This window comes from Balaenoptera musculus, chromosome 13 (genome assembly GCF_009873245.2).
Source record: "Balaenoptera musculus isolate JJ_BM4_2016_0621 chromosome 13, mBalMus1.pri.v3, whole genome shotgun sequence".
Lineage (NCBI taxonomy): Eukaryota > Metazoa > Chordata > Mammalia > Artiodactyla > Balaenopteridae > Balaenoptera > Balaenoptera musculus.
In genome coordinates, this window is record NC_045797.1 from 5,469,331 (window position 1) to 5,495,149 (window position 25,819).

The window sequence follows — 25,819 nt, forward strand, 5'->3', positions numbered from 1 at the left end:
ATGCTGGAGATGTTACTAGAGACCGAGGGGAGAAGAGGGTGGAGAAGGAGCCCCTCTAGATGATCAACCGCACACGTGCGACCAGTTTAGCCATTTTCTCCCTCAATGGACCCCAGACTTAGGAGATTAGGGCTTGATTTAAAGGCATCCCAAATCCTCACGGTTTCTGGTTAACTCACGCTAGAATCTGTGATATATGATGTAAACCTTATCCATAATTAGGCAAGTTAGAAGCAATCATGAGCGGATAAAGTTTCAGATGAAAATGATTTAAAGTAAGATGGATTTGGCTCATTATAACCCATGGCTATTTTTTTCTAAATTAAATGTGAGTATATGTACAGGCACACACGTAGGCTCACACACACTTACCTTTCCTTAGAGTTCATTTCTCCTCTTTCCCATCTAAAGCTACACAGTAAATCCTCATGTGACCATTTTAAGGACTATTTTTTGCTACTAAATTTTGCCAACAATCTGCTCAGCATTCTAGCAGATGTTTCTGTTTTCAAACCTCTGGGAACTTGGCTGTATCTGTTTTCCTTCCCCATGTTAAAAATAAAAGAAATGGCCCTAATACCCCAGAGAAGCTTTTCCCACCCACCAACCTCAACCTCCCTACTCAGGTGACCTCTGTGATCCCTTCTCAAATCTTTTCTTTTCCATTAGAGAAGATGTTTCCAATTACGGTCCATTATATTGTCAAGGATGACATCACTCAGATGTGCTTTTTTTTTTTTTTTTTTAAAGAAAACGTTCCTGATTCTTAGTTACTTGGGGCCCATCTGCTGGCCCTTCTGAACCCACGGTGTCACATGAGTGCAATTTGCTTGAGATCGATTCTCCAAACACAGCAATTCCTTTTAAATGGTGGGCTGGAGAGACAGGGGGAGCCTTGTTTTTTACCTAACGATTTCTGCAAAAACACCTGTGACCCAAGCTTACCTCCGTAACATCCATGACTTTGATGGCTGCCAGCTGACCGGTTTTAACATGTCGACCCTGAAAAACAGAAGAAAGAGAGAGAATGGGCACGGCTGTTCTGCACAGTCATTAGTACAGAATGGCTGAGGTTTCGACAAGTCACCTCTTCTGTACTTTTTCCCCCAAAAGTGATGACGAAAGAGTCCTATGCTCTCCAACAGAACAGTATGGTTCTGTTGGTTTGTAAGACTCGTGAACCACACTTAACAAACCAAACAATTAGTAGAACAAAGGAGTTTTGATAAGGAATCAATTCCCTCTTTCTTTCCCGGGCTTCATTTACATATCATTACTTCTCAATCTGAACGACGAAATAATGTCTTCTTCCACACATCAGGTTGACCAGCCTTCCCTTCTCAACATTCCACGTGAAGGAAATGACCAAAAAAGTCTGGATATTATTTATTGTCAAAAATGGGTAACAGTCATTTTCCGCTTGTATATCCCCAATACCCATTACTTGATTTTACAAGAGTTGTACTGAGAGTCTTCTTCGAAGCTTTGCTGTGATCCCAATGCAGGGAGGCTGGAGCATAGTTACTCGGCATAAAGGGGGTACACAAAGAGATGGGGGGCACAGAGAGCGCGGCCTTACAGCTGTGTCGTCATTCCCAGTCTTGAACCTAAACGTTTGTCATCCATTTATACCACGCGCGTTTCAAACAAGCTTGATGCAGCTCTCCTGTCCCCTCCCCCAGACGAGGAGGGAGGGACTTAATCCCTACCCACCTTGCAAGGCTCTGCTGGGCATCTCTCAGGAGAGCAGCAAAGAGCTACCCTGACACGGTGAGCACCGGCTCCTTAAGGGCTCTGTGCAATATGCTCCTGCTGCCGCAAAGGTGAAACAGAAGGCACGTCCCCACCGTCTCCAAGAACCGGCCTCGCTTGTGGCCTCGTGATGGAAAGAGTTGTGAACTTTAGAACTTGAAACCTGAGGAAAGCTCCCCACTTATTCTGGAAAGCTTGGGCAGGGACTCAAATTACAACTCCGACAAAACAGTTCCATGAAAATGACACTGAATTACAACTCTCTCTCAACCCTCTGTGGTCACAGCGGGATGGGGTCCAGCACCGGCCCAGCAGCTCACCAAGCGGGGCTGGGCGACAGCCTAGACACGGGAAAGCAGGACAAATAAAGCCCACAGGCCTGGAACCTCGTTCCAGCATCACCCACCTGCAGACCCCCCGTCCTCGGGCTCAGAAGGGTGGCCCCATCCCGGCGTCCACAGTCAGACATCTGAAGAAGCTTGGCCTCTGCAGCAGGCGGTGCGGGGGCCCACGCGGGCCGGTCCCAGGAGCCCTGTCTCCTGCCTGGTCACCCGGCCCCAATGCCAGTCCCCGAATGCCCTTCCAGCCACCCAGCCTCCCCAGGCCCACTGGCCCTCGTGCCCACATCACACTCCCCTGCATCCCCAGAGCCCAGGGCACAGCCTGCACCGCGGCTCTGTTCACAGCTGGGTGACCCACAATCCTGAAAGGAACGTCACCCTGTCTGTCTGTCCCCACTCGGCACATGACGTGGCCCGAGGGGCCATCTGGCATGGGGAGCAGCCCCACCGTGGAGACGGGGTTGGGGGGGGAACCAACCCTGTGTCAGGAAATAGACATCTGCTCACGGCACCCGGGCCCATGTGTCCAACTCGAACAGCCGCAGTTTACTTACTCCCTGTCTGTCCAACAGCCAGCGTCCGTGGATGTGTCCACCTCTGACTCGCTCGTTTCAAGTTTCTACCCGTGGGTTCCAGGCTCTGGAGGCTCACCCTCCAGAGCGCGGTACCCACAGCTGCGCTCACACGGACACACGGAGCCGATGACCCTCTGCAGCTGCAGGACAGAGCACCCGGCCCGGCTCGGGCACCACGGCTGTGCCCCCCCGGCATCTCCTCCACTCGGGGACCTCCGTCCCCTGTCGGTGGGGTGACAGCGCTGTCCACGTCACAGGGGTGTCAGTAAGAACAACCGAGGGGCAAAGGACAGCACGTGGCACAGGGTCAAGTGCAACCCTGGTGATAAAATACGGCTGCACCTCGTTTCCCGCCATCGATGACAGGAGATCGATTTATTAGCACAGACTCAAGCAACCAGGTGACTATGACGGGCAACACAGTCCTGAAGCCAAGGTATAGCTTCGGAGAATCCAAGAAGAAAGAGGAGAACTTAAGAGGACAAAGTAGCCCTTCAGGCCTTTCCACGTAAGGGACACGAAGATCAGCTCCTTCACCCCTGGTCAGCCCTCACATCTGAAAACAAATGCCCGTTACTCTTCCTGCAGTGGGGTCATGTCCAAATTACCACATCCGACTTCTCGCGGATGGAACCAAGTGATGAGAGGGAATGTCCAGAGAGTTGTCCCGCTTCCCCACTTTTCAAGAGGGCAGGTGGTGAGACAGAAGCGTGTCGGTGAGATGGGGAGGAAGGAGGGCCTTCTGAGCATCTGATCCTCAGGAAAACCCACAGACCGATAGAAAAACCTCCCCAGATGTTTCTAAATTAGATGCATCTTCCTTTTCTCCCTCAACGCCTGAACTCAAAGCCACCGTGTATTCTTCAGCCTCAGCAGTGTGGCGATGGTGTGAAAGCTGAGGGTCGTGGGTTCACTCTATTTGTTCACGTAGAATGAGACTCCCTCACTGAGGGAGGATGGAATTAGGACCTAACAGCAAATCATTATTTTTGTGTTGAAGGACAGCCCACACAAAGGCAGTAGCCTTCACTACAACACACCAGGTCTTTCAGAATTAGGTCCATTTGAGTTTAAATTTAAATCAGGAAACTAAGAATTCTGCCTCCCTCCCAAGAATCAAGACAACAGGCTGGAAGAAACGAACCTGGGACTGGGCAGCCTTGGACTCTCATTCCTCTGCTACCTCCTCAACTGCTGTAATTTCCTTGGAAAAGCTGCTTAACTTCTACAAGCTTCCTAAGGTCCCTGTGGGATCCAGTGTGCTAAGGGACCTAAAGCCCCTTCTAGAATAAGGCAGGCTATAAATAAAGTGCGCGGCGTCTCCACCCAGACATCACCCCTGGCACCCAGGGAGCACCGGGGGGATGGTCTTCCTCTCCCCACAACCAGAGAGCCACGCTGACTCCCTGACCCTGCTCCTCCCTAGTTCCATCTGCAACTCTCTCAAACCCAGGCAAGGTTGGCCCATTTCTATTTTCAAAAGGCTGGCCAATACAGTGGGGTGCTAAAATAATGTACTTCTCTAATTATTTTTTTTTAAAGAAGAAGAAAAAAGGAAAACCTCCAGGTGTGAAACTAACAGAAGTCATAACCTGTGTGCTGAGTTGGGCTGTCTTTGTGTCAAGGAACCAAAAGGGCCAACAAAATAGCCTGAGGAGGAAAGCTCCAGACGAATGCACCGAGTGTTAATATGTGTGTGATCATGTGCAAAGGAACAAACTTCGTGGCACCTGATTCCTTTCTGGTCTTTAAATGAGGAAAACGCATGTTTCTCTTTTTAAAAAGAAAACTCAAACTACCCTTAGCAGGCGTCCAAGCTGAGGAAAATGCCCTAATTTTCAACTCTCCTCCATGTTTCTGAGTCGAAATTGCCACCTTGCATTTGCAAATACGTATTACATTTATGACACGAGTTCCAAGAAGGAAAAGAAAAGAAAACACACACCACCACATGGTTTTAAGATGCGGGCACTGTGGCAGCCTGTCTGTCTGCCTCTAATGAAGTCTGTCTGTAAGCCACAGAGAGGAGCCAACGGTAGAAGGAACAGCATTCAAGGGAAGCTTTTAAATCCCAAGAGAAAAAGATGGTGAGGTTCCTATCTTCCTAATTTTCCACTAGCGCCAAGTACTAGGAAGCTACCTCACGCTGCATAATCTTTACCTAGAACCCCAATAACTCCATTAAAATACATCTGATGAATCAGTATGCTCGCTGGGATGGTGCTCGTGATTGTTTGAAATGACTGAACACAACTTCCATGTTTACTCTTTCACGCAGAAGCAAGAAGTCTAAAATTTAATGTACCCTTTCTATACTCTTGCATTATTTCAGTGATATTTATGTTACTTCCTTTAGGCATCAAGAGCCTTCCTATCCCTGACCCAGAGAAACAAGAAAGGAACTGGTAAACCTTTTTTATCTTAACTCTTCCAATTAGCAAAATAAAGCATTTAAGCCCTTTATCTCTATGACTGAAATTGTGAACTCCTTAAAAAAAATTTTTTTCCAGAAAACAACTGAGAAGGGAGAAATCTTTTGCAAAAAGTTCAGTGGTACATTCTTATTGCCCCTAAAACTTAAAAAATGCCTAATATTGGCCCTGAAAGAAAAACTATTTTTGATATTTTGTAGTGCATAAAAGTCTAGGTTAGGGAAACTGAAATTCAGACCCAGCACTTCTCAATTATCATGGTGTCTAATTGGTTTGCAAATATTAATTTCATTTTCTTCTGGTCAGGGATCATGATTCATCTTTTCTCACTACAGTTCTTGGAACTTCCTTTCTTCCACAAATATTTATTGAATACATGTTACGTTGCAAGCACTTTGCTGGACCAAAAAAAAAAAGTATGCTCACTGGGAGGCAAATATTCCGGGGTCTCATCCACAAGAGGAAATTCAGGCAGCAAAGTCAGAGAAGGGGATCTCTCGAGTCTGTGACACTATGAGCGGTAGGGAAACACACCTTAGGGATGACAGGTATTTTCTTGCCTCCACAAGCCTGAACTTGTGTGTGTGCACTCACAGCCTGAACTCCAGCAAGGACACCTGGAGACAGGCCGTGAGGACAGGACACGGGGCACCAGGATGTCCCCACTCTTGGGACATTTAGTGAACAAAGAGCTTTGTGTGCATTATCCTTTACTCCTCACACGACCCAGCATGGGTACCGTTATCCCCATTTTACAGATGGAAAAAGTGAGGCTTGGAGAGGATTAAGTTAACCGGCTCAGGATTCACACGCAGACCTGTTCCCTACACCAGGCTGTGGACCTTCAGAGAGAAAGGACCGCAAGTGTCCTATTGAACCAACTTCCAGAGGGGCTGCCAAGGCTAGTGTTCTACAACTTAAATATCTTAAGTGATTGTAATCAAACATGGCAATGCAGTAGCCAATAATAAAAACTGATTTTCAATCCCTGGCCTTTCTCTCTCATAAGAAATCAGCAAAAGTCAATGAAAGAACATCCCAAAGGAGTTCTCTAGGGAATCTGAAGGTATGTGAGCACAGTATTGGAGATAGAATGCTTTTGCTTTCTGCTGAGTTTAATCTGAAAGAAAACTTTTCAGATTAGCTGCCTGCAATTGGCTTTCTATTTGCTTAAGAGTAAAGCCCATCAACGCCAACCTCAGTAAGCGGAGGACGGGCTGCACTTAACCAGTGGCCGGGACACGCCCTGCACGGTGAAGGGAGAGCCCACCGCCCCTGCCTTCAGGGAGCTGGTGGTTGAAGGCTACAAAACAGTCCACGAAGAGCGTTACATGGTGACAGAAAAACACTACTCTGTAGCAGGAACACTCAGGAAACAGGACAGGGTGAAGCCAACGGCTCTGGGTGACACGAAGTGCCTTTAAAGGTATAGTCAGAAAGACATCACTGTGAGGGCCGCAGGGGGTCTGCAAGGACTGCCTGGTAGCCCCAGAGATTTCAGGGGGCAGGAGATGGACCCCTTGAGATCTGAACTGGAAAGCATCCTCACCAAATCCCGGAGAGGGACACGTGTGTAGGCGTCGCCAGGCCAGGGGAAGGGGGGAACCCAATGATTCAGACCCAAACGTGAGACTTCTGTAAGTGGTGTGCAGGAATCCATGACTTTTTAATCCCGTCTCTAGTGATTCTTATGCATTCTGAATTTTGAAAATCGCTTCTCCGCGCTTGTATGAGAAAGCCCAAATTCAAGTTCTCGTATCCTTTCTGGACTACATAGTATTTGTTACCATAAAGATATGCACTCATTGTCTTAGCTGGGGTTTTGGTGTGGGAAGGTCAGACTCGTAACAAACATGTTCTAACAAATGTCAATTATGTGTGTCACAAAAACATATAACTATGTTCTGAAATGTCCAAAAGCTCAAAGAACAGGCAAGCCTAGTTCATCAAAATGGTTGATTTTACAGATGAGAAAGTAAACCCAGAGAGCTAAAAGGAGACCATTTAGTGGCTCAGCCAAACCTGGTCTGTCAGTTCTCTCCCCAGATGTCTCACTCACATCACTGACCGTTTAACTTAAAAATTCCAGTGGGGTAGGGAGATGACAGAGCACAAAGGATTTTTAGGGCAGTGAAAATGCTCCGTACAATAATATAATCAATGCAGGTTCATCAGTTTTAACACCTGTACCATTGGGGGGGGGGAGGGGTGCTAATAGTGGGGGAGGGTTATGCAAATGTGGGAACAGGGCTGTACAGGAAATCTCTGTACCTTCCTCTCAGTTTTGCCGTGAACCTAAAACTGCTCTTTACAAATTAAGTCTTCAAAAAATGTTTTAATTCCAATTATAATCCCCCTTATATGTCCTTGTTTTAAAGGGCAAACATGAAACCGACCTGACCACGTGATGGACAGCATGAGCTCAGCACCGGGCGATGCACTGACCACTTTCTAAGGTTCCACGTCCATCCACCCAAAGGCAAAGACCAAGCTTATCTGGTTCTGCATTGTAAATCCCAAGACCACAGACCCCACCCATTAGTGTTCTTCTCCAGGAAGTGTCCGAAAAAACTCCAAAATGTAACCAGAGGGAGAGGGTGTGTTACCCAGACAGCACCCCACAGCCATGTAAGATAAGGAACCAGGTAATTAACGGGGGAGAGAGACAGCTTAGAGCACTTGGGGAAGGAACGCAGTCTCCTAGCCACCTCCTGACACCAGAGCAGGAATAACGGCGACGGTGACACGCTGTCACACCAGTGACACACACTTTGTGATCCCACTCCTCCTCCAAAGCCCAGACCCGGGTGAGGCAGGCACTTTATCCTTGTGACTACTAGTTATTACTATAATCAGGATCTGTTCATCCGCTTCTCCCTCCGTTCCATGTTCAGGGCTGTGGATGAGCAGGAAGAGAGAGAAAGCACAGGAATATGCAAGTGTTACAAGATCAAGACTCGTGATTTAGTAAGAGAATCACGCTTCTATTCCCTGAAGTGTTTAAAACTAAGACCTCCATGTGGAATTCTGCCTTTCTTAGGTTGGAGCTGCCTCACCCTACAACAACACTCCCTTTAAAGAAATTTATGCCTCAGTAGCAGAGAATGTGCAGACTTTTAACTTCTACGAAGAATGAAACAGCCAAAACCAATAGCAGGGTAAGACCCCCACTACCCAGCGCCCACCCCCAATGAACGAGTCTTTTTTGTTGCACAGCTGAGTTAGCAGGTAGTAAAAGTGAAATAACTTAGGCAACACATTTTTTTTTTTCTTTAAGAGACGAATCTGGATGGAAATCTTTCTAAAGCCTGAAATCTTGAGGACGTTAAAGATGCTTTTCTTAATGGCTCAGGGAAAACATTATGAACTTCAATTACCATCCTGTCCTTGCAATTAAGTGACAGCCGCAGGGAATATTACGTCAGGCAGCAACATTCTGACTCCAACAAAGAAAGGGCCCCGTCATCTGGGCTCTGCACGCCTGTTCTGTCACTTTCGGTTGTGTTCTAGAACAGATATGGGGGGGGGGGGCGGGTAGGCTGACCAGACAGCAAGCTAAGTTCCAGTTAGCTGAGCGATCACTGCAGCAAACACCCCCTCCTGTTGCAAAGCGGAGACAACCTGGATGGGCACGTGAACGAAAGGGCCCGAGGAAGAGGCACTACTGTGAGTGCTTAGGAGTGATTCCCTCAAAGCGGGTGTGTGTGTGCGTGCGTGCCTGGGCAGTGGGTGGGCAGATGCTTTATAAAGACACCTGGTGCAGCTGCATTAAAAGAGACAGTGCCCCTTCCAAGGAGGGAGCAGCCCTGCGGTGCAGCACAGATGCGAGCCAGCGTCTGGGCTATGGCGTCAAGTGTGAGGAATTACGTTGTAAGAGGGAGACCAGCAAATTAAAAAGCACCAATAGTAAAGGGCCCACAAACACAAGGAAGGACAAAAACTTAGCATATCCATTCTCACATTGATAGTAAAAGAAAAGGCACTGGCAAGTCCTCATATCAAAGCATCGAAAACATATCAAAGCGTCAAAAATGGAGATCTTGGATTCTGCAAGCATCTATTGCTAACATTTATTACACACTTGCCTTTTCCTCTACTCACCAGAAAAACCCAACTGACTTCAGATTGAGCAATTTTAGTTTAAAATAACAAAAGAAGGTTTAACAGCACAAAAAAACCTCCAAACCCTTTACTAGAGGTAAACCTATGTATGGAGCTATTCTTTTACCTTAGCCACTATGAGATAAGGCACCACATTCCACAGCTGAGCAGTCAAATCTGGCAACGCTAGACCTGAAACCAACCATGTGATGCGGACAAGATAAATTCAAATACTGCCCTCCTGAAGGTGATGGGATTCAGCACTGGATAAAAGAAAACTGACCAAGGGAGGAGACACACACACGACCCACGAAACACACACTACCTACTTACGGGCTCTCACAGCAAGAGCTGCACATAAAATACATTCTTTTCACATTTGCTGACTATCTGAACCTACTAAAAATAATGAGTTCACCTTCCTCTTCTCTTCTATGTTATCAATATTGTTATGATTAAAACTTGTTAATACTTTTCAAGGAGAAAAATAAGAAACCATTTTTTTCATTAGTTCCTTTATATCACATATTAACATGTGTAAATACTGCATAATGGTGCCCAAAGCAGGCACTGGAGTGAGGAGCCCAGGAGGGAAGCCCCACTCACTCCAGCGCACACCAAGGGTGACCTCGGGCCACTTCCTCAGCCTTTTCTGGACACCGCTGTCTTCCTCTGTAAAACGGGGGTAAAAACAACTTTCTGCAGTAGGGCCTGTTAACTATAAAAAATGAACACCTGGTAGCAGGCCTGGTCCCGGTGGACAGCGCCGTGACTGGAGAGGAGGGACTGCAGTGGGACCACAGAAGGGACCAGCGTCACCCGTCACGGCATCTGAGAGACCAGCTTTAAAAGCAGGAGAGTCCTCTAAAGAACCACGGGTTGCTAGATGCTTCCCTCCAATGTGAGATACCTTCCAGGGGGGGAAAAGATCAACCTAGTTACACAGACTCTACCCCAAAATACTAAATGTGTCTATTCGTTCAGACTTCAAACAAAATATATTACCAGAATTTTTCTCTTGAGACCCATACAAATTAATAGCACTTGATATATATGTATATCAAGTATGTATACACATATAAAATTAGATATTGATATATTAGATGTTGATCTATCTTCTTACTCACTTCAAGTCACATAGCACGTCCCATTACTTTAATTACTGCAAGAGTAACGATCCCTGTTTATCTATAATATAATCCTCAGTCTGAACTCCTCTCTCTTCAGCCTTCCCTCGGCAACAGGCAGGGTGACCACAGTCCCCTATTTCAAACTAGGGAATCCTGTCTTTACTTTTTTATATAGTTTTAATTCTTGAATTGCTCAAATGAGGAGGTAAGAATCAGGGAAAGGAGGGAGCTGGGCCGCATGTCTGACCAGCTGGGGAAGCGCGTGTTCCACCAAAACGTTAACCAAGTGGGGCTGAACGGCCCCGACCAGCGACCAGCGTGAGGCCAGGGCAGACACAGCGCCAGGGTTCCAGGAGGAGGCACACACAGACGGTGCACTTTCCATGAGAAGGCTGCTCATCACGGTGGCTGACCGTTTACCCAGAACACAAGACGAGGCACAGAATTCTGTGTGCCGCCCTCTTCCTCCTCCCACGGCTACTCCCCTCCCCCTGCAAGAAGTTTTCCTACATTTCTCCCCGTGACTTCACAATACACTCAATTTTTAGAATTATACCCCACAGAGTAATTTCAATACTGAAATATCACTTTAAGCATCATTAAGGCACTCAAACTGAGCTCCTCTCATTGGCTTAGAGTAAAAGGTTAAGAGTTTCAGACACAAGTGGAAAGGCAAGAGGTTAAGTGACGCGAGGGATCCTGTTCCATTCTGGGCTCCTGGTCCACCCATGGTCCTTCCTAGTCATCACCAGCCCAACCTTCAATTAAGGTTTTCAAATTGTTCCTCACTTTTTCTCAGCCCTTCAAGAAGCTGGCTCTAAAATAACACTGCCCTTGAATCTGGATATATTTCCAGTATTTATATAAAGTCAGACTATATGCAGCTTTGTGTCTCACTGAACGATTTCTGAATACAAGAATAACCTGGTTTCTGAACCTGAACCACTTCCGCTGCTGTGTCTTCGGCACTGGCACAGTGAGAAGGCATAATTCTTCCCTGGCATGTGGTCTCTAAGGGCAGTGTTTGTTTTCCTTCTGGTTTTCAAAGTCTGTATACAACTCAACTTGCTCGTGCTAAAAATTCATGATATTTCATACATATTCATAACTCCACTATTCTTCCTAAAAAGAGATAAAAGGTTTGTTCTACATACAACTCCTAATTTGCCTGCGCTGAATATGCAGTAGATACTTCATTCATTGTTCCTAATTCCCTGTTCCTCCTTTAAAAAGAGGTAAAAGAGAAAACCCACCTTTAGAAAGATTCCCTTTGAGGTTCCACTTGACAGGATCCCTCACCAGAAATGATGCGCCCACGCCATCAGCTCAAGCGCCACTCTTTCCTCCCTGGGATACAGAGCTCTGCCCGTGGTTCAGCCCAAGCCCACCTTCCCTTTCATCAACCCCTTGATGAGACCCGTGTGAAAGGGCCCGCTGCTCCAGAGCTGGTACTCTCTTCAACCTACAGCCACAAGCATCCAAAATTAACCTACAGAACTGAAAGGGAACACTGAATTGAAACTCTTCAACCCACAAATAACACCAGATTTTGCTTTAAACCCATGACCTTAAGAGTAAAAAAGAAATTTTGATCACCTGAGTCAACTGCTCGCTCAGGCACTAAACAGACTGATGACCTTGAATGAGCCCCTTAACTTCCCAGAAGCGTGGCCATCTCACCATGAAATGTCGACGGCTCTGAACTGCTCCCCAGGCCGGCACTACGGTTCGCCAGGCACTGGGTTACACACCAGAGACACACCATGAACCACGCAGGTGAGGTCTGTGCCCTCTTTCTACGAGGGGACACAAGCCACACAAAAGTGAATCCGCGATGGTTTACCAAAAAAAAGGAAAAAAAAGGGCTCTAGGGGAAAACCTAGCCGGGCGAGCAGAGGGCGTGCCCGGGGCGGGGGGAGGTCGCTATTTCGTAGCGGGTGGGCAGGGAGGCCTCTCCCTCCGGTACCCTGTCATTTGGTGATGAATGGCTTGCCCTGCAGGACCTCAGAGCCAGACCTCACCTGCACAGAGAAACCACCACACAGGCGCGCAGGCTGGGCCGCCGGCCTCCCTCGACCAGGGCGGCATCCTCGGTGGCTGGCAGGCGACGTGCGGGTCCTGTGCCAGCTGCCACAGTGGTGCCACCCTCGGCTCCCTCTTGTCAGCAGCACACACAGCCCCAGGGACGTCCCACGGCAGGGTGCCTGTGAAACGGGCCCGCCCAGCACGCAGGAGGGCAGGACCCTCTCCGGGCAAGCCAGGCCACAGCAGCACTGCCACCCCCTCCCGCAAAGCTGAGCCGGGCTATGGAGAGAGGGCGGCGGGAGGCAGGACCACACACAGGCTCCGGCCAAAAGAAGCTTCAAGATTTCTCCACTGGCCACCTGACTACGCCGCTTCTCTTCAGCAAAACTCAGCCTCAAGGTTGAGGTCCGAGGCCTCTACTGGCAGAGCCTGGCTATGATTCTCCAACCAAACATGGAAAGCAAAGTCTCCCTTCTTTCTCTAAGGACAACAGTCAGAGAATCATGTTTCGGATTGAAAAATAAATCCCTAAATTTACGGTGCACGTCACTGCATATTAATATTTGGTATGTGGCTGCTTGGGCTGTGAGGTTACAAAATTTAATTACTGAACAGTAACAAAAGCCAATGAACACAGTCACGTGAAAAACAGCCTGCGTGCTGTCTTATTATGGGTGCACTTCTACCATTTCAGATTCTCCTGGCATCTTACGAAGGCAATGCTTCCGCGTTCTACAGCCAGAAACCGCTCCCCAGATGCTAACAGCAGGTTCTTCCTGATAATTCATGACTAAACTGGACATCACATTTCTTTTAGTGGGTTTGGGGGATGGGATGGGGTTGGATATGGTTGCTTTTTGTCTTTTTTAATTGAACGTCCCAAAAGTTCAGAGGCTGCACATTTCTAAAACCCAGATTTTCAGTTTCTCTTGAAAATCAGAGACGTTAAAGCTGGGTCCCGAGGCCCAGGGAGACGATGTGCAGAGCTTGGCTGGGCTGAGGCGGCCCCCTTGGGCCGGCAGCGGCTCTCCAGCCATTCCCACAGCTCCCACCCACCCGGACCCTCATGCATGTACGAGCGGGGACCGCGGACCCAGTGCCCTCGGTCAGAGGCTACAGCAGCAGACCCCTAGCTGACCACCGGTCACCAGGGGAGAGTTCTGTTGCTGCTGCCGCATGTTTTTTGTTTTGCTTGTAACTGTACATGCTTGGGCCTCACCCACATCTGTTGGATCAAAGTCCCTAAGGAGTAGGGCCTGAGCATCCGTACCTTGTAATCTCCCCTAAATAATTCAGAATCACTGCAACCATGGCCTCATGACGGCAGGAATAATGTCAGAAAGACGCCAGCAGGCACCACCAAACCCCACGTTCTCCATAAAAAGTTAAAAGGCCCCCAAAACCCCCTCACCCTGGGTCACGTGCTGTAATAGGTTCAGCCTCAGGCCGTAGCTCACGAATGCATGCCTGTCCCCTCCCGGACGTGGGAGACACACAGGCGACAGCGTGGCAGCAGGGAAGCACCAGCACCAGATACCGCACCAGAGAATAGTCTGGCAGAAACACCGGCCGCGGACCACCGGGCAGCGCCCGCCCCCGGCCCCCGCTGCCGGGGCCACCACGCTGATTCATCACCCCAACAGGAGATGGTGAATCGCTAAGTCAGAGACCAGGAGCATTAACCAGCCCCTGCCCGCGCCTCGCCCAGGGCCTGCACACCGCGGGCCCCAGCCAGTGGCTTTCAGTGGCCAAGGAGGAGTCGTGGGCGGGGGACACCCGTGTGATGGCTCACTCGGTGACGCACAGACACGACCTTCACAAACCACCACCTCCAACGGGGGGGTACGTCCTTGAAGTCCCTCAAGCAATGTCCTCCGAGAGCTTCCCGGCAAGTCCACCATGGCTGTCCCCACCTCAACAGACCCTCCAGGGATAAACCGTGAGATACAAACCCTTCTCAGGAAATACAATTAGGGGGACGCGGGGCAACGTGACCTTGAGCTGACCCACCGCGGGCTGCAGGGCTCTGGCCACCCGCCTCTGGGGTGGCCGGTCAGGGCCGTCCTTTCCCGGGGCAGGTGAACAGCCATGCCCCATGCTGGTCCCAAAGGGCAGAGGCCCCCAGGCCCCTCCCCTCCTGACCTGTACCCGACGGCGGCCCTGGAAAGCCACTCGCCAGCAACGTGCAACGTGCAGGAAGCTCGAGGGGGAGCCTGGTGGGGGAAGGAGTCCTGTAAACCCCCAAGCGCCTACAACTCTGAACCCAAGGGAACATCACAAGGGTTCTGGTGACAGCCAGTCCTGTGTCCTGCCTGTGGTCACGAGAATCGACTCACAGGGGCGCACACCAAAAGAAAACAAAAGTCAACTTTACTTTATGACAAGGTGTGAAATAAAGTTTAAATACTAAAGGGAAGCAGGAATGATTCAAAACCCAGGGCACCTCCGGACCTCGGGCCTCTTTCCTGTTTACTCAGGGGCCGCCCCGCGGGCAGGCTGGCGGGCGGGCAGACAGACAGACAGACACATCCGCTGAAGGCTTCTGCTTTGTTACCGCTGTCCTCACTTCCTCCCCCTCCTGCCTCTCACTTTTCTTCCTGTTCTAAGGACATCGCCACGCAACAAAGTTACACTTCCGCACTTCCCGGTAAAACACGGAAGCCAGGGCAGGTCTAACTCCTGCCCCGGGCGCTACCTTCGAGGGGGAAACGCTGGCCGCCGAGGGTCCCTTAGGGCCCAGAGACTGTGCAGCATTTACGCCATCTGAGGGGGTGCCCACTGTGTGAAAACCCAAGGCAACGAAACTGAATGGTGCCAACCAGGTGCAGCGGTACCGTCCCCCTGCGGGCACCTGCACCTCCAAGGATGCTTGTGGAAAGCCCAGCACAGGCCACGATACAGAAACGCACAAGCAATTCCTTACTTTGTATGAAACTGATGAAACACTGCAACACGAATGCCAGAGGCCTCCACTCACTGAGTTTTGCTCTCTGCCCTACTTTTCCCATCTCTCATGCGATTCCTCCAGACTGGGGGATAACTAAGAAAACGCCACAGCAACTTCTCTTTCTCATCCTTTCCTGGACAGAATAAGTCTCATCTGGATCTCTAGAAAGGGAGTCACAACAACTCACAAGGAACAAAACTTGTACAGAGACAAATATTTCTACAGTTATGCCTCTTCTCAATGAGTAGGTGTATTCCCTAAAGCAGGACTTAGAAGAATTTTTTTGCAACAGTCACCAAAGTCCACCAAGTTTGAAGAAATTTGGGAGATGTCCTTTTTCACGTATGTGAGCTACAACTTCACATATAGGGTTTGTTTAAAATGGGTCAGGACACCTGACTGTATGCCCTGGGGAGACAATTTGCCCTCTTAGGGGATAAGAAAAAAACAAACAAACAAGGAACCTGTGTGAGTGATTTTCAGGCGGCTGAGATACTGGGTACAGATCTGTGGGGCTCTTCCCCAGTCCTCCCCATCAGGGGCCACACCCAAGTAGAGGCCAAGGGCAGCAATGTTATTTGGACAATGTCCGTTCAACACACTCTCAGCCAACAGAATTCTGAACCCTAGCAGAGCAATCGCATAGCACAAGGACGGCAGGTCTCACCACGTGAGGGAGACCCAAGAGGCCCAGAGAGAGTCCTGTGACCCCTCATGGACCGCAGCGTCAGGACCACCAGCGAATCAGATTTCCAAACCATCAATCAATCACAAAGCATCCAGACATCGTGCTTCACTCTTAGGCCTCTAGTAGATGACGGAGGGGTTTTGCTTCTATTTAAGGGTTGACAGTGCGCCGGGCAATTGGACATCTTCTCACTGCAGCTTCCAAGTCTTCAGGCAACGGCGCCCACCCTGGAGCACCGTGCATGAGACCATCGCGTGACCCAGGGTCTGGCCTCGTTTACTGGGGCCCCGGCAGAGCAACACTGCTCGTCTGCCGTCCGCACGGCCTCCGTGCGGTTCCGGATACAGTGGCAGGAATGAAGTTCAGCCAGAGGGGGGGCGCCGGGAGCCACGCTCGGTGGGGAAATGCTCCCCTTCTTTCCAGCAGGTACTCAGAGGAACCTGAGCAGAGGACGCCTGGAAAGGGGACCGGACGAAGGGGCGGGGCCCACAGGCTTCAGGAAGACGGGGGCCTGAGTGCAAGGGATACAGCGAAGGGGCCGGGACTCCCTAGGATGGCCAGGCCATCCTCGCGTCCCACCGCAGCCCCTGCTCTAGGAAGAGTTCTCCCCGCAAGCGAATCACGACCTCGGGAAGGTGCAGGAGGGTCTGCTCTGGCTCCTTCCCCTGCGCTGCCCCCCCTCCATGAAGCACCAGCATCTCCTCCCTGGCGGGGAGAGGGGCCACCTGTGCCACCTCCACCTGGGATCCTGCCACCACTTGGCAGGACCTGACGACAGCTGTCTGCTCTGGGTCCTGGGGCTGGCTGCCAGGCAATGCTGGGAACCCCAGCTTGGGCCCCTTAGTCGAATCCATGAAGACTGGGCCAGGGGGACAATGGGGGCGTGAAGACCCACCGTCCACTTAGAAATGAGGCCGGAGAGAAGGCAAGCGGTTGCCACTAATCGAATTAAATCTGCATGACCACTGAGCTTTACAGTATAATATTGTTATTCTACAAAAATTACAACAGAAATATAATGTTTTGTGTAATGTAGACCAAAAACATGTTTTTTTTTAAAGGTTTTTTTTTTTTAATTATTAGCACCTTTAATTATTATTTATTTTATTTTATTTTGGCTGTGTTGGGTCTTCGTTTCTGTGCGAGGGCTTCCTCTAGTTGCGGCAAGCGGGGGCCACTCCTCATCGCGGTGCGCGGGCCTCTCACTATCGCGGCCTCTCTTGTTGCGGAGCACAGGCTCCAGACGCGCAGGCTCAGTAGTTGTGGCTCACGGGCCTAGTTGCTCCGCGGCATGTAGGATCTTCCCAGACCAGGGCTCGAACCCGTGTCCCCTGCATTGGCAGGCAGATTCTCAACCACTGCACCACCAGGGAAGCCCCAAAAACATGTTTTTAAAAGATCCGTTTGAGGGCTCCAACTACACTGTGTTAACATGTTGTTAATAAGAAGTAAACTACCAGCAACTTGCTAAAGAACAGAACTTATTTATTGAGGGGGGAATAAGATAAATCAACAGTAACCAAGAGATGTGAATGAAGCTAGCTCCTCCCCTTAGGAAATTTTTTTACAAATATAATTTTGCTCATAACAAATTAATAAAAGCCAGAGAACTATCTCACTGACATCAATTAGCTGTTAGTCGGTCACCCCCTATTTCCTTCAGATATTCTTTTAAATATACAACCCCCAACAAATAGCTCAAAATCATGACTCAAAATCCCAAGACATTTCTGAATGAGCATCACAATACCACAATCTTATTACATCATTAATATGCAAACATGAGACCTCAATTCATTTCTAATATAATGCACAAGTACATACCACAAAAACCCTACTCCGTTAACTCATCCTTATTTCTTCTCAAAATTCCATCCACCGTGACGATCCTTCTCTCCATTTAAGAACAAACTCCTATGTCTGGAAGCAGAGGGCAGGGACCTTACCCTGCTGGCTTTTCACTATTACAACTCTAGCACCTAGCTGATGGTACATATTTGTTACAAGGAGCTGAAACTCACTCTACTCTTTTGTTTAAATGAACACACGAGAACAAATGAGACTAAATTAATCAAGCAGTTTAAAAATTTCCCAGTAAAGCAGCCGCATAGCACAGGGAGATCAGCTCGGTGCTTTGTGTCCACCACCTAGAGGGGTGGGATAGGGAGGGTGGGAGGGAGATGCAAGAGGGAGGAGATATGGGGATGTATGTATATGTATAGCTGATTCACTTTGTTATACCGCAGAAACTAACACACCACTGTAAAGCAATTATACTCCAATAAAGATGTTAAAAAAAAAAAAATTTCCCAGTAAAAAGAAAAAAACCTGAGAAAAGAATCTGAAAAAGAATGAATATATGTATATGTATAACTGAATCACTTTGCTGTACACCTGAAACTAACACATTGTAAATCAACTATACTCCAATAAAATTTTTTAAAAGAATCTGAACAAGAATATATGTATAACTGAATCACTTTGCTGTACACCTGAAACATTGTAAACCAACTATACTGCAATAAAAAAAAATTTTTTTTAAGAAAAAGGAAAAAACCAAGTCAAATAACACCAGTTAAGATTCAGTGAATTACAGTGATTTCCAAGAAGCCATGTAGCAAACACAGGCACAAGATTTTGGCAAAAGCAAAAAGCAAAGATGTTCTTCTCCATCTAAAATTACAAAACTAGCACATAATAAATAAAATTGCAGCTTCTTCTCCTTTTCGCTTTCTAACCAAACACCGCCACGGCGTTAAATTGGAAGGGTCTGGAGAGGCTGACCCCAGCTGGGGCACTGGCGCCCTGTGCCTCCCGAGAAGGGAGCACTTCTCACCACGGAGCAAACAAAAGGCTTCTGTGCCGTCAGCTGGGCAGCAGCAACACGGACAGGCCGGGAGAGGGCGTCTTGTGTCACACACTCACCCGAGCCGCTCCTAACGCCCTCAGTTTAGACTGCCGCTGGCCGCAAACACCTCTTCCACCCGCCCTCACCTCCTCCACCAGGGAAGACACGCACTGGGTCTGGGGCACGGGGGACAGAGGCGTCGCCGCGTTATCTCTAGACACACGCAGACAAAAGCGGGCTGTGCGGTTTGTGCAGAGACACTAACGCTAAGGGAAAGCAGGCAATGCCTAAAGTGGGGCCTTTAACCAGAAGCACCAAGGCTAAGCCAAAACCTGGCCACTGAACGCGGCGGGTCACAACACAAGCACAAATTTGGCTCCTTGAGAAGCTAACTTTGTCTTTTCTAAATCCAACACTTGATCCTTTGTAAAAGCAGTTTCAACTCTTAAAAAGAAAGCAGCCTGTATTAAACAATGTTCTCTATCTCCTAAGCCCACTGGTCAGTTACAGAGGAAAAAGGTCGAAATCTTACTGAAAAGGAGAACATGTACCCCCTAACTGGATGTGGAAACACAAAGTCACTTTAGTGCCCCCAAATCGTTATGATATTAAAATATTACTGTGATTATGATGCAAGATAATCATATACTTAGAAAGGCAGCTTAATTGCAGTAATAAGCCACATGTAAAGAGGGAACATATAAATAAGTAACAATTAAGAAAAAAAGAAAGAAAATCTGTGTTTCAGTTAGCTACTCCAAAAATGTCTGAAAGCCAATCGTTTACGGGAACAACAGAACCGCTTTCTAGTAAGGCACCAAATCCAAAAGCCAGTTTTATTTGTGGGCAAGTAAGAAAAAGGGAAAGAAAAATAACAGGTCTGAAGACAAGCACCAGAATATTACAGCTCATTCTAGCCCAGCTATCGGTAAGCCAAGCTGTCACAGCAACTATTAAAGCACATTTCCTGCCATACACCCCGCATACAGGGAGTGCCACTTAGAGGGGACGTCTCTGTCTAGGAGACCCGTCTGGAGCCACAGCCCAAGGACTCTGGTTTGGATAAAAACGGGCAGAAGCATCTCCAAAGGCGAGACATTTGTTCACACCAAATGCTCAGTATTGGTGTTCTTTCCTGGGGTCTGAGAATTCGAGGACAAGGCCAACCTGGAGACAACAGATTTCAGCACAACCAAAGCCAAAGACACGCCAACGCAGGCTGCCACGAGGAGAACCTGCCTGAACTCCAAACTGACGAGCTTCTGAAAAGCCTTACTTGTGGGAGAAGAGAGAAGCTCTTTACAATTTAATTTTTTTTTAATTTCTAATAAAAACCAGGTTAAATTATAGGACCTCTCCAACCAACCTCCAGTGAGGGTTCACGTTTGCTGTTGGTTTATTTACTCTTCCTGAAGGAGAGTCTCAAACACGTCCCTGAGGTTTTCCTCACCAGACGGGGTCCCCTGCCCATGGTCCCACCTAGCCATCCCCACAAAATCTCTCCAGGGGAAAGAAGTCGCCTCAACCTCTGCAACCAGACAGAGCTTGCAAGAATTATTTCCGAGCACAGGAAACACAGAGGGAAATGAGCTTGGAGATTCTGAAGCCGGAAACAAGTTAGGAAAAAACACGCAACGTTTTAGTTTTAAGACAACTTCAAAATGAAAAAGAAAACACCCAACTCTTAGACGATAAAGCTCTGAATCTGATCAGGGCTGGAGATCAGAGGCTTAAGATTCATCTCCTTCAAGACTACCCACTCGACTCAAATCGCTGCTTGTTTCTCCTGCTGAGAAGTCACTTTAGAGAGACCTGGGTGACACCACAAAGACTGACAGCCCTCACAGCCCACCCTTAAGACGTGGCGACGCTCCCCTCACACAGAAACCGAATCAAGTTCCCCGATGCACAAACCCCTCATCCTCCCTCCCAGGACGCCTGTGCGGCCACCAGCTCCCCTGCCATCCACGGCCCCGCCACTCAGGAAGAGAAGGGACGGTCAAGGCCAATAACCTCAGTGTTCTTTCATTCCAAAGACTTTTATAGCATAGAGGCTCACGTTAGTCTAATTTATGGGGTAAAGGAGGAAGTTTTCCCAGCAGCAGTGGAGGGTAAGAAGGGTCCATGGCCCCAGGTGAGAGAGCCACGGGGGGTCAGGGGGCCTGTTCAGAGCATCCCCCTACCACCCACACCTTGGGGTAAGGGGTACAATCTTTTACTGTTAAAGATTAAACAAGTAAGCTGAAAAGAGGCCGAAAGTCAGGGTGGCAAAGAAATACCTTTAAAAGAATTCATGTTGAGTCTACATTTTAAAATACAACCTGTAGAGTAACTGCCTCCAAAATGGAAATACTGCTTAACTTTTCATTGTGAAATTTCTAAACACACAGAAAAGTGGAAGGAATAATCCTAAATATAATGAATATCCAATTATTTAATACCTACAGTCAACATTTATTAACATTTTCACAGTTATCTATTTCTCTTAATAAGATAGATTTCCCCACTGAACCATTTCAAAATAGGCCGTAAACATCAAGAGACCTCAATCCTAAGCACAGAGGAGAGTATCCTCGTGCCAGCACCACAGACCATTGTCGCAGCGAAGAAAAACAACAATGCCCAGATTATCCAACACCCAGCCCACGTTCAAATGTACCCGACGCCCCTACCCCGCTTTGAGCTTGTTTCCATGTCAATCCCTCCAGCACCTCTGAAGCCACGGTGCTGACTTCTTGAAGAAACAGGGCCAGCTGCCTCATAGAAGGGCTCACATTTTGGATTTATCTGATGATTCCTTTATATCACTTGTGTTGTTAACCTGTTCCTCTAGCCCCAATTTCACCTTAGATTCTGGTTAACATTTCTGGAACAGTATTTCATGGATAACACCTCATACTTCTACAGCATTGGAAGGGATTATACCATGTCAGCTTGCCCAACTATTAGTGATCCTAAGTTTGATCACTTAAGTGAAATAAACATTTTAATCTGATATTATTTCGCTTAAAAGCATTTAGGATTTCTAGGGATGTTTATAAAGAAGGGAGAATGCAGGAGAAAGAAAAGAGCAATAATTAAGAAGGGAAGCAAACGAGCCAAAATATGGAAGAAGTCAGGGTCTTGGTTTGCGTCAACTAAATTAGCCAAATTATGAGCAACAAGTATGACCAGAAAGTCAGGGGTCTGTAGTATTCAGGTATAATCAGCTTTACAAAAATCTCAAGAGCTTTAGCGCAGACACAACTACTAGGGGATTAATAACACCACGAAACTATCCACATGACTCATCCCCAGGTACCATTAAAACATGTTTGTATGCAGTATGTACAGCACCCCATCTTCCAAGTCATCACCTACTTCCCAAACATGCCTTCCCATATGTATACTCACAAAATGGATCACGCCAAGAACCCCAGGGAGGCAAGCAGGGCGAGGATGTCCTTGTCCTCGTTCGACCAATGGGAACTTGAGCCGGAAAGGCAGGATCAGACAAGATCACAGCGTCAAAAGAAGGTTAGATTCCAAGTCACCTGACACTCAGTGTAACGACTTTTCTGATAAAATAAGTCGTGATTTCACAGCAAGGTGCAACGTGGATACAGTTCTCCAGAGACACCTTTATGTGGTAGTGCAGTACAATGCTATATGGGCGTGGTGTTCCTATTTTATTTCTGTAAGGTACAGTTTTATGCACGCACAAATATACATATGCAATACACAGTTCTTTTAATCTCACTGTTCCTCTGAGTAAACAATATTTATAAGTATGTTAAATAAATCCTCTTTCAGGAGCATCAATCCCACACAGACTTCCCACCTAAGTAAAGCTGTGGGGATGACAGATGTGACAGCACCGCTGCCATCAGCGCCTATGTGCTCAGGCAGGAGCTCTCAGCGCCCCACCGTGTGCGGCTGGCCTCCGGGTCCACCTCGCTCCCGCCCTCTCTCCACCCACAGTCCCGCGTAGGCGCCCTGTGCCCGGCACTGACCTATTCAAGTCAGGTTCTGTTTTAAATGCACCAGGAGAGTTCTTTTGAATTTCCCAGTTACTCATCTCACTGCACTGCTGTGGAGTCTCAAATCCACAAACTCTGGGACTTCTCTGCCAGAACTATGGGTGGATTTAATATCTTCTGAAAACCACTACTTTGCTCACGGTTTCTTTAGCTAGAAGATGCAAAGAAGGACTTCTGCGCTTTGTTTGCCATTCTTGTTAACAACTATGGTCATACTTCAATTGGGAAGAAATTAATTGAAATTTTATTTTCTAAGCCTACCGACCTGGCCACCAAAACCCTAGGAAAATCACAACCATCAAGAGAAAATCCAGAGAAAATGATATAAACACAGCATCCAAAGTCATCCGACCAGGTCAAGGCTTGTACTAATAAAACCCGGCGGTGCCCGGTGGCTGGGCTGGGAACCCGCTCCGGTCCAGCACCTGGCAGCCTGAGAGCGGAGCCTCCACCCGCTGGCGGGTGAGAACAGGAAGGTAAGAACGGGGGTCCCCGAGGGCCTCCTTCTGCAGCCCCTCTGGACGGGCCTCTCCCTGGAGCGCCGCAGGAGCCGAGCCCGAGGCCCTACTGCTGCCCGCACTGCAGGCGGCCCGGCGACACAGCCAGGCAGAGGCCGACAGGGGAAGCCAGCACGGGGCGCTCGGCCACCACCCCCAGGAGCTGCCTATCGGGTGCCGATCGTAAGTCCCATTTCCACCACAGCCCAGCCCCCGCCGGCGGCTGCAACCTAGCAGGAAGCAGACCTCGGCTTCCCATCACCCTCTCTCCCCCCAGCTCCACGCGCGCCCACCCAGGGAGGGGGCAGGGTGTCAAGTCAGGGGCGTCCAGCCCTCTGCCAACCCCCAGCGGACCACAGAGCAGCTCTGTCCACCCCACGCTTCGGGGGCTCTTCAGAGCGACGTGGAATGAGGAAACCCCGTCTACTGCCAGACTTTTGTTAAAGGGCTCCCATTTAGACGGCCGTGCCCCTCCTAGTCTCCCCCTGGGCCACTCTAGCCATTTTACCTCCACGAGAGCTGACAACTCAGCAGATGGTATCAAAAGTGCTTCTGTACTCAGGCCTGAATGGGAGGATGAGGGCCCGGGCCGGACAGAGGTTCTGTTCAGAAGGACCGCCTTTGACAGCTCCCCTGGCCTTCCAAACCCCAGGAACTCGAGTCACTGCCAGGGGGGGGCCTTCTCTGGGGGGCCTCCCCCAGAGGGGACGGGGCAGAGGACACAACCCCTGTGCTGCCTGGGCTGGCCGTGGACCCCCCAACACACACAGCGAGGCCAGGCCACACGCAGACTTTTATCAAGGGGTGGCAATTCCCAGATTCCACCTTCTCTCCCTGAGGACTCCTTCCAGATTTTTAATCCCTCAGAATGGGGGATTCACAGTTCCTGATGCCAAAGGTCATCACCTGAATCATGACACCATCACTGGACACTAAACTAAAAGTCAACCCACTTTCCACACACTTTCTAGTCCTAAAAACAACCCTACTTGGCAGGGACCCCCAGCCCTAGTTTTCCAGACAAATAAGCAGATGGAGAGGGTTAGTTAACTCGCCCACTCTGACAGACCCACTAGGAGTCCGCCCAGGTGTGGTCACCTACCTCCACCTCTGTCCAGGTGCTGCGACGGGGAAGTGGCGGCTGAAGAGGGGTTCAGCGTCCCTTTCTCCTCCGAGCTCCCACCCTCACTGGAATCTAACTGCCTGACTGCAAGGTGAGAAGTCTCGGGAAGAGGGGCTGACTCTCCCACTCACGCCTATACCCCGGCACCCAGGCGACAGCCACACGGAGATGCTGCAGCGATTCTGCCGGATGTCGCCCCTTGGGCGGATCACTGGAAGAGATCAAGCGTCACCGACTCCAAAATCTACACAACCATAAAAAATTATGAGAAAAAAGGTCTAATGACAACAAGCCCCCAAAACCTTATTTTACATCATCTTAAAGTACCACATTTACACCCAAACCAAGTGAAAAGAAACCCGTACTGTCACAATGGTATCTTATCTTCTATAGCAAGTTCATAGAACAAATGCTTCACTTTAAATAAAATTCTAGTTACTATTGCTTAAACATTACTTTGTTCCCAGAGCTCTTACAATTCCAAAGATTTAAAGGTGATTCTTTGGACTCAATCTAGTCTTTCTTTATCTAAGTGCCAACAAGTTAAAAGACTCAGTTTTGAGCTATTTAAAAAAAAAAAAAAAATCTGTATTATTCTAACAAACAGTATTTGACGGCTGCCTCTCCACTGCTTTTTTTTTTTCTTTTTCATCTAGTTCGTATGCAGATGTCTCAGTGGGTCTGGGAGCCAGCTATTTAAGAACCTAGAGGGCACGAAAACCCAGAAATATTTTAAAGGCTTAAGTGAAATAGAGTCTAAAAAAATTTTTTTAAGGAATTAAAGGAAAAACTCGGTTAATTTTCACTTGTGTTATTACAGTTCCCCTTCACAAACCAACCGCCTTCCTCTAGGTTGGAGAATTCCAGACAGCAAACTCGGAGGAAATGCCGAGGAGATGGTGTCACGCGAGACTCCTTACGGAAAAGGGAAATAGATAAGACCTCTTTCTAGGAGAAAAATGCCCAAGGAAACCCAAGGAAGCAAACTTTATTCAAAGAGAGCAAAGTCTAGCCTGACTTAATGAGCCTCTGCAGGCTAATCACAAGGAAAACCAGAACCCTAAAATATCTGACGTTAAAACGGCAATCCCCTTTCATAGTGTCCAACGCCCAAGAGATCAATTTAACCCCAAGAGAACGTACCTCCTGAGGCGTGAGTGTGATCATCTCTAATGTCTATACTGCCGGCCTCTGCCAGGTTTCCCAAGTGTTTTCTCTCCTTCCTTCAGGTCACACGTTTCATCTTAAGAGGACGAGCATGTACGGCAAAGCTGTGGCATCAGGCAGGGTGAAGGTGATTACAGGAGAGCGGGTGGAAAACCCCAGTCCTGGGAGAACTTG

General features: G+C 48.5%; 1 protein-coding gene across 50 annotated transcripts in view; it reads right to left on the reverse strand.

Annotated features, from left to right (window-relative positions):
* The window catches only part of MAP4K4 (mitogen-activated protein kinase kinase kinase kinase 4), a 170,440-nt gene that overhangs the window by 88,704 nt on the left and 55,917 nt on the right, over positions 1–25,819 (reverse strand). For all 50 annotated transcript variants that reach the window (XM_036872513.1, XM_036872509.1, XM_036872514.1 and 47 more), the window contains one exon: positions 946–1,002. In XM_036872513.1, the coding sequence (XP_036728408.1) occupies positions 946–1,002 (57 nt within the window). The remainder of the gene's footprint in view (positions 1–945; positions 1,003–25,819) is intronic.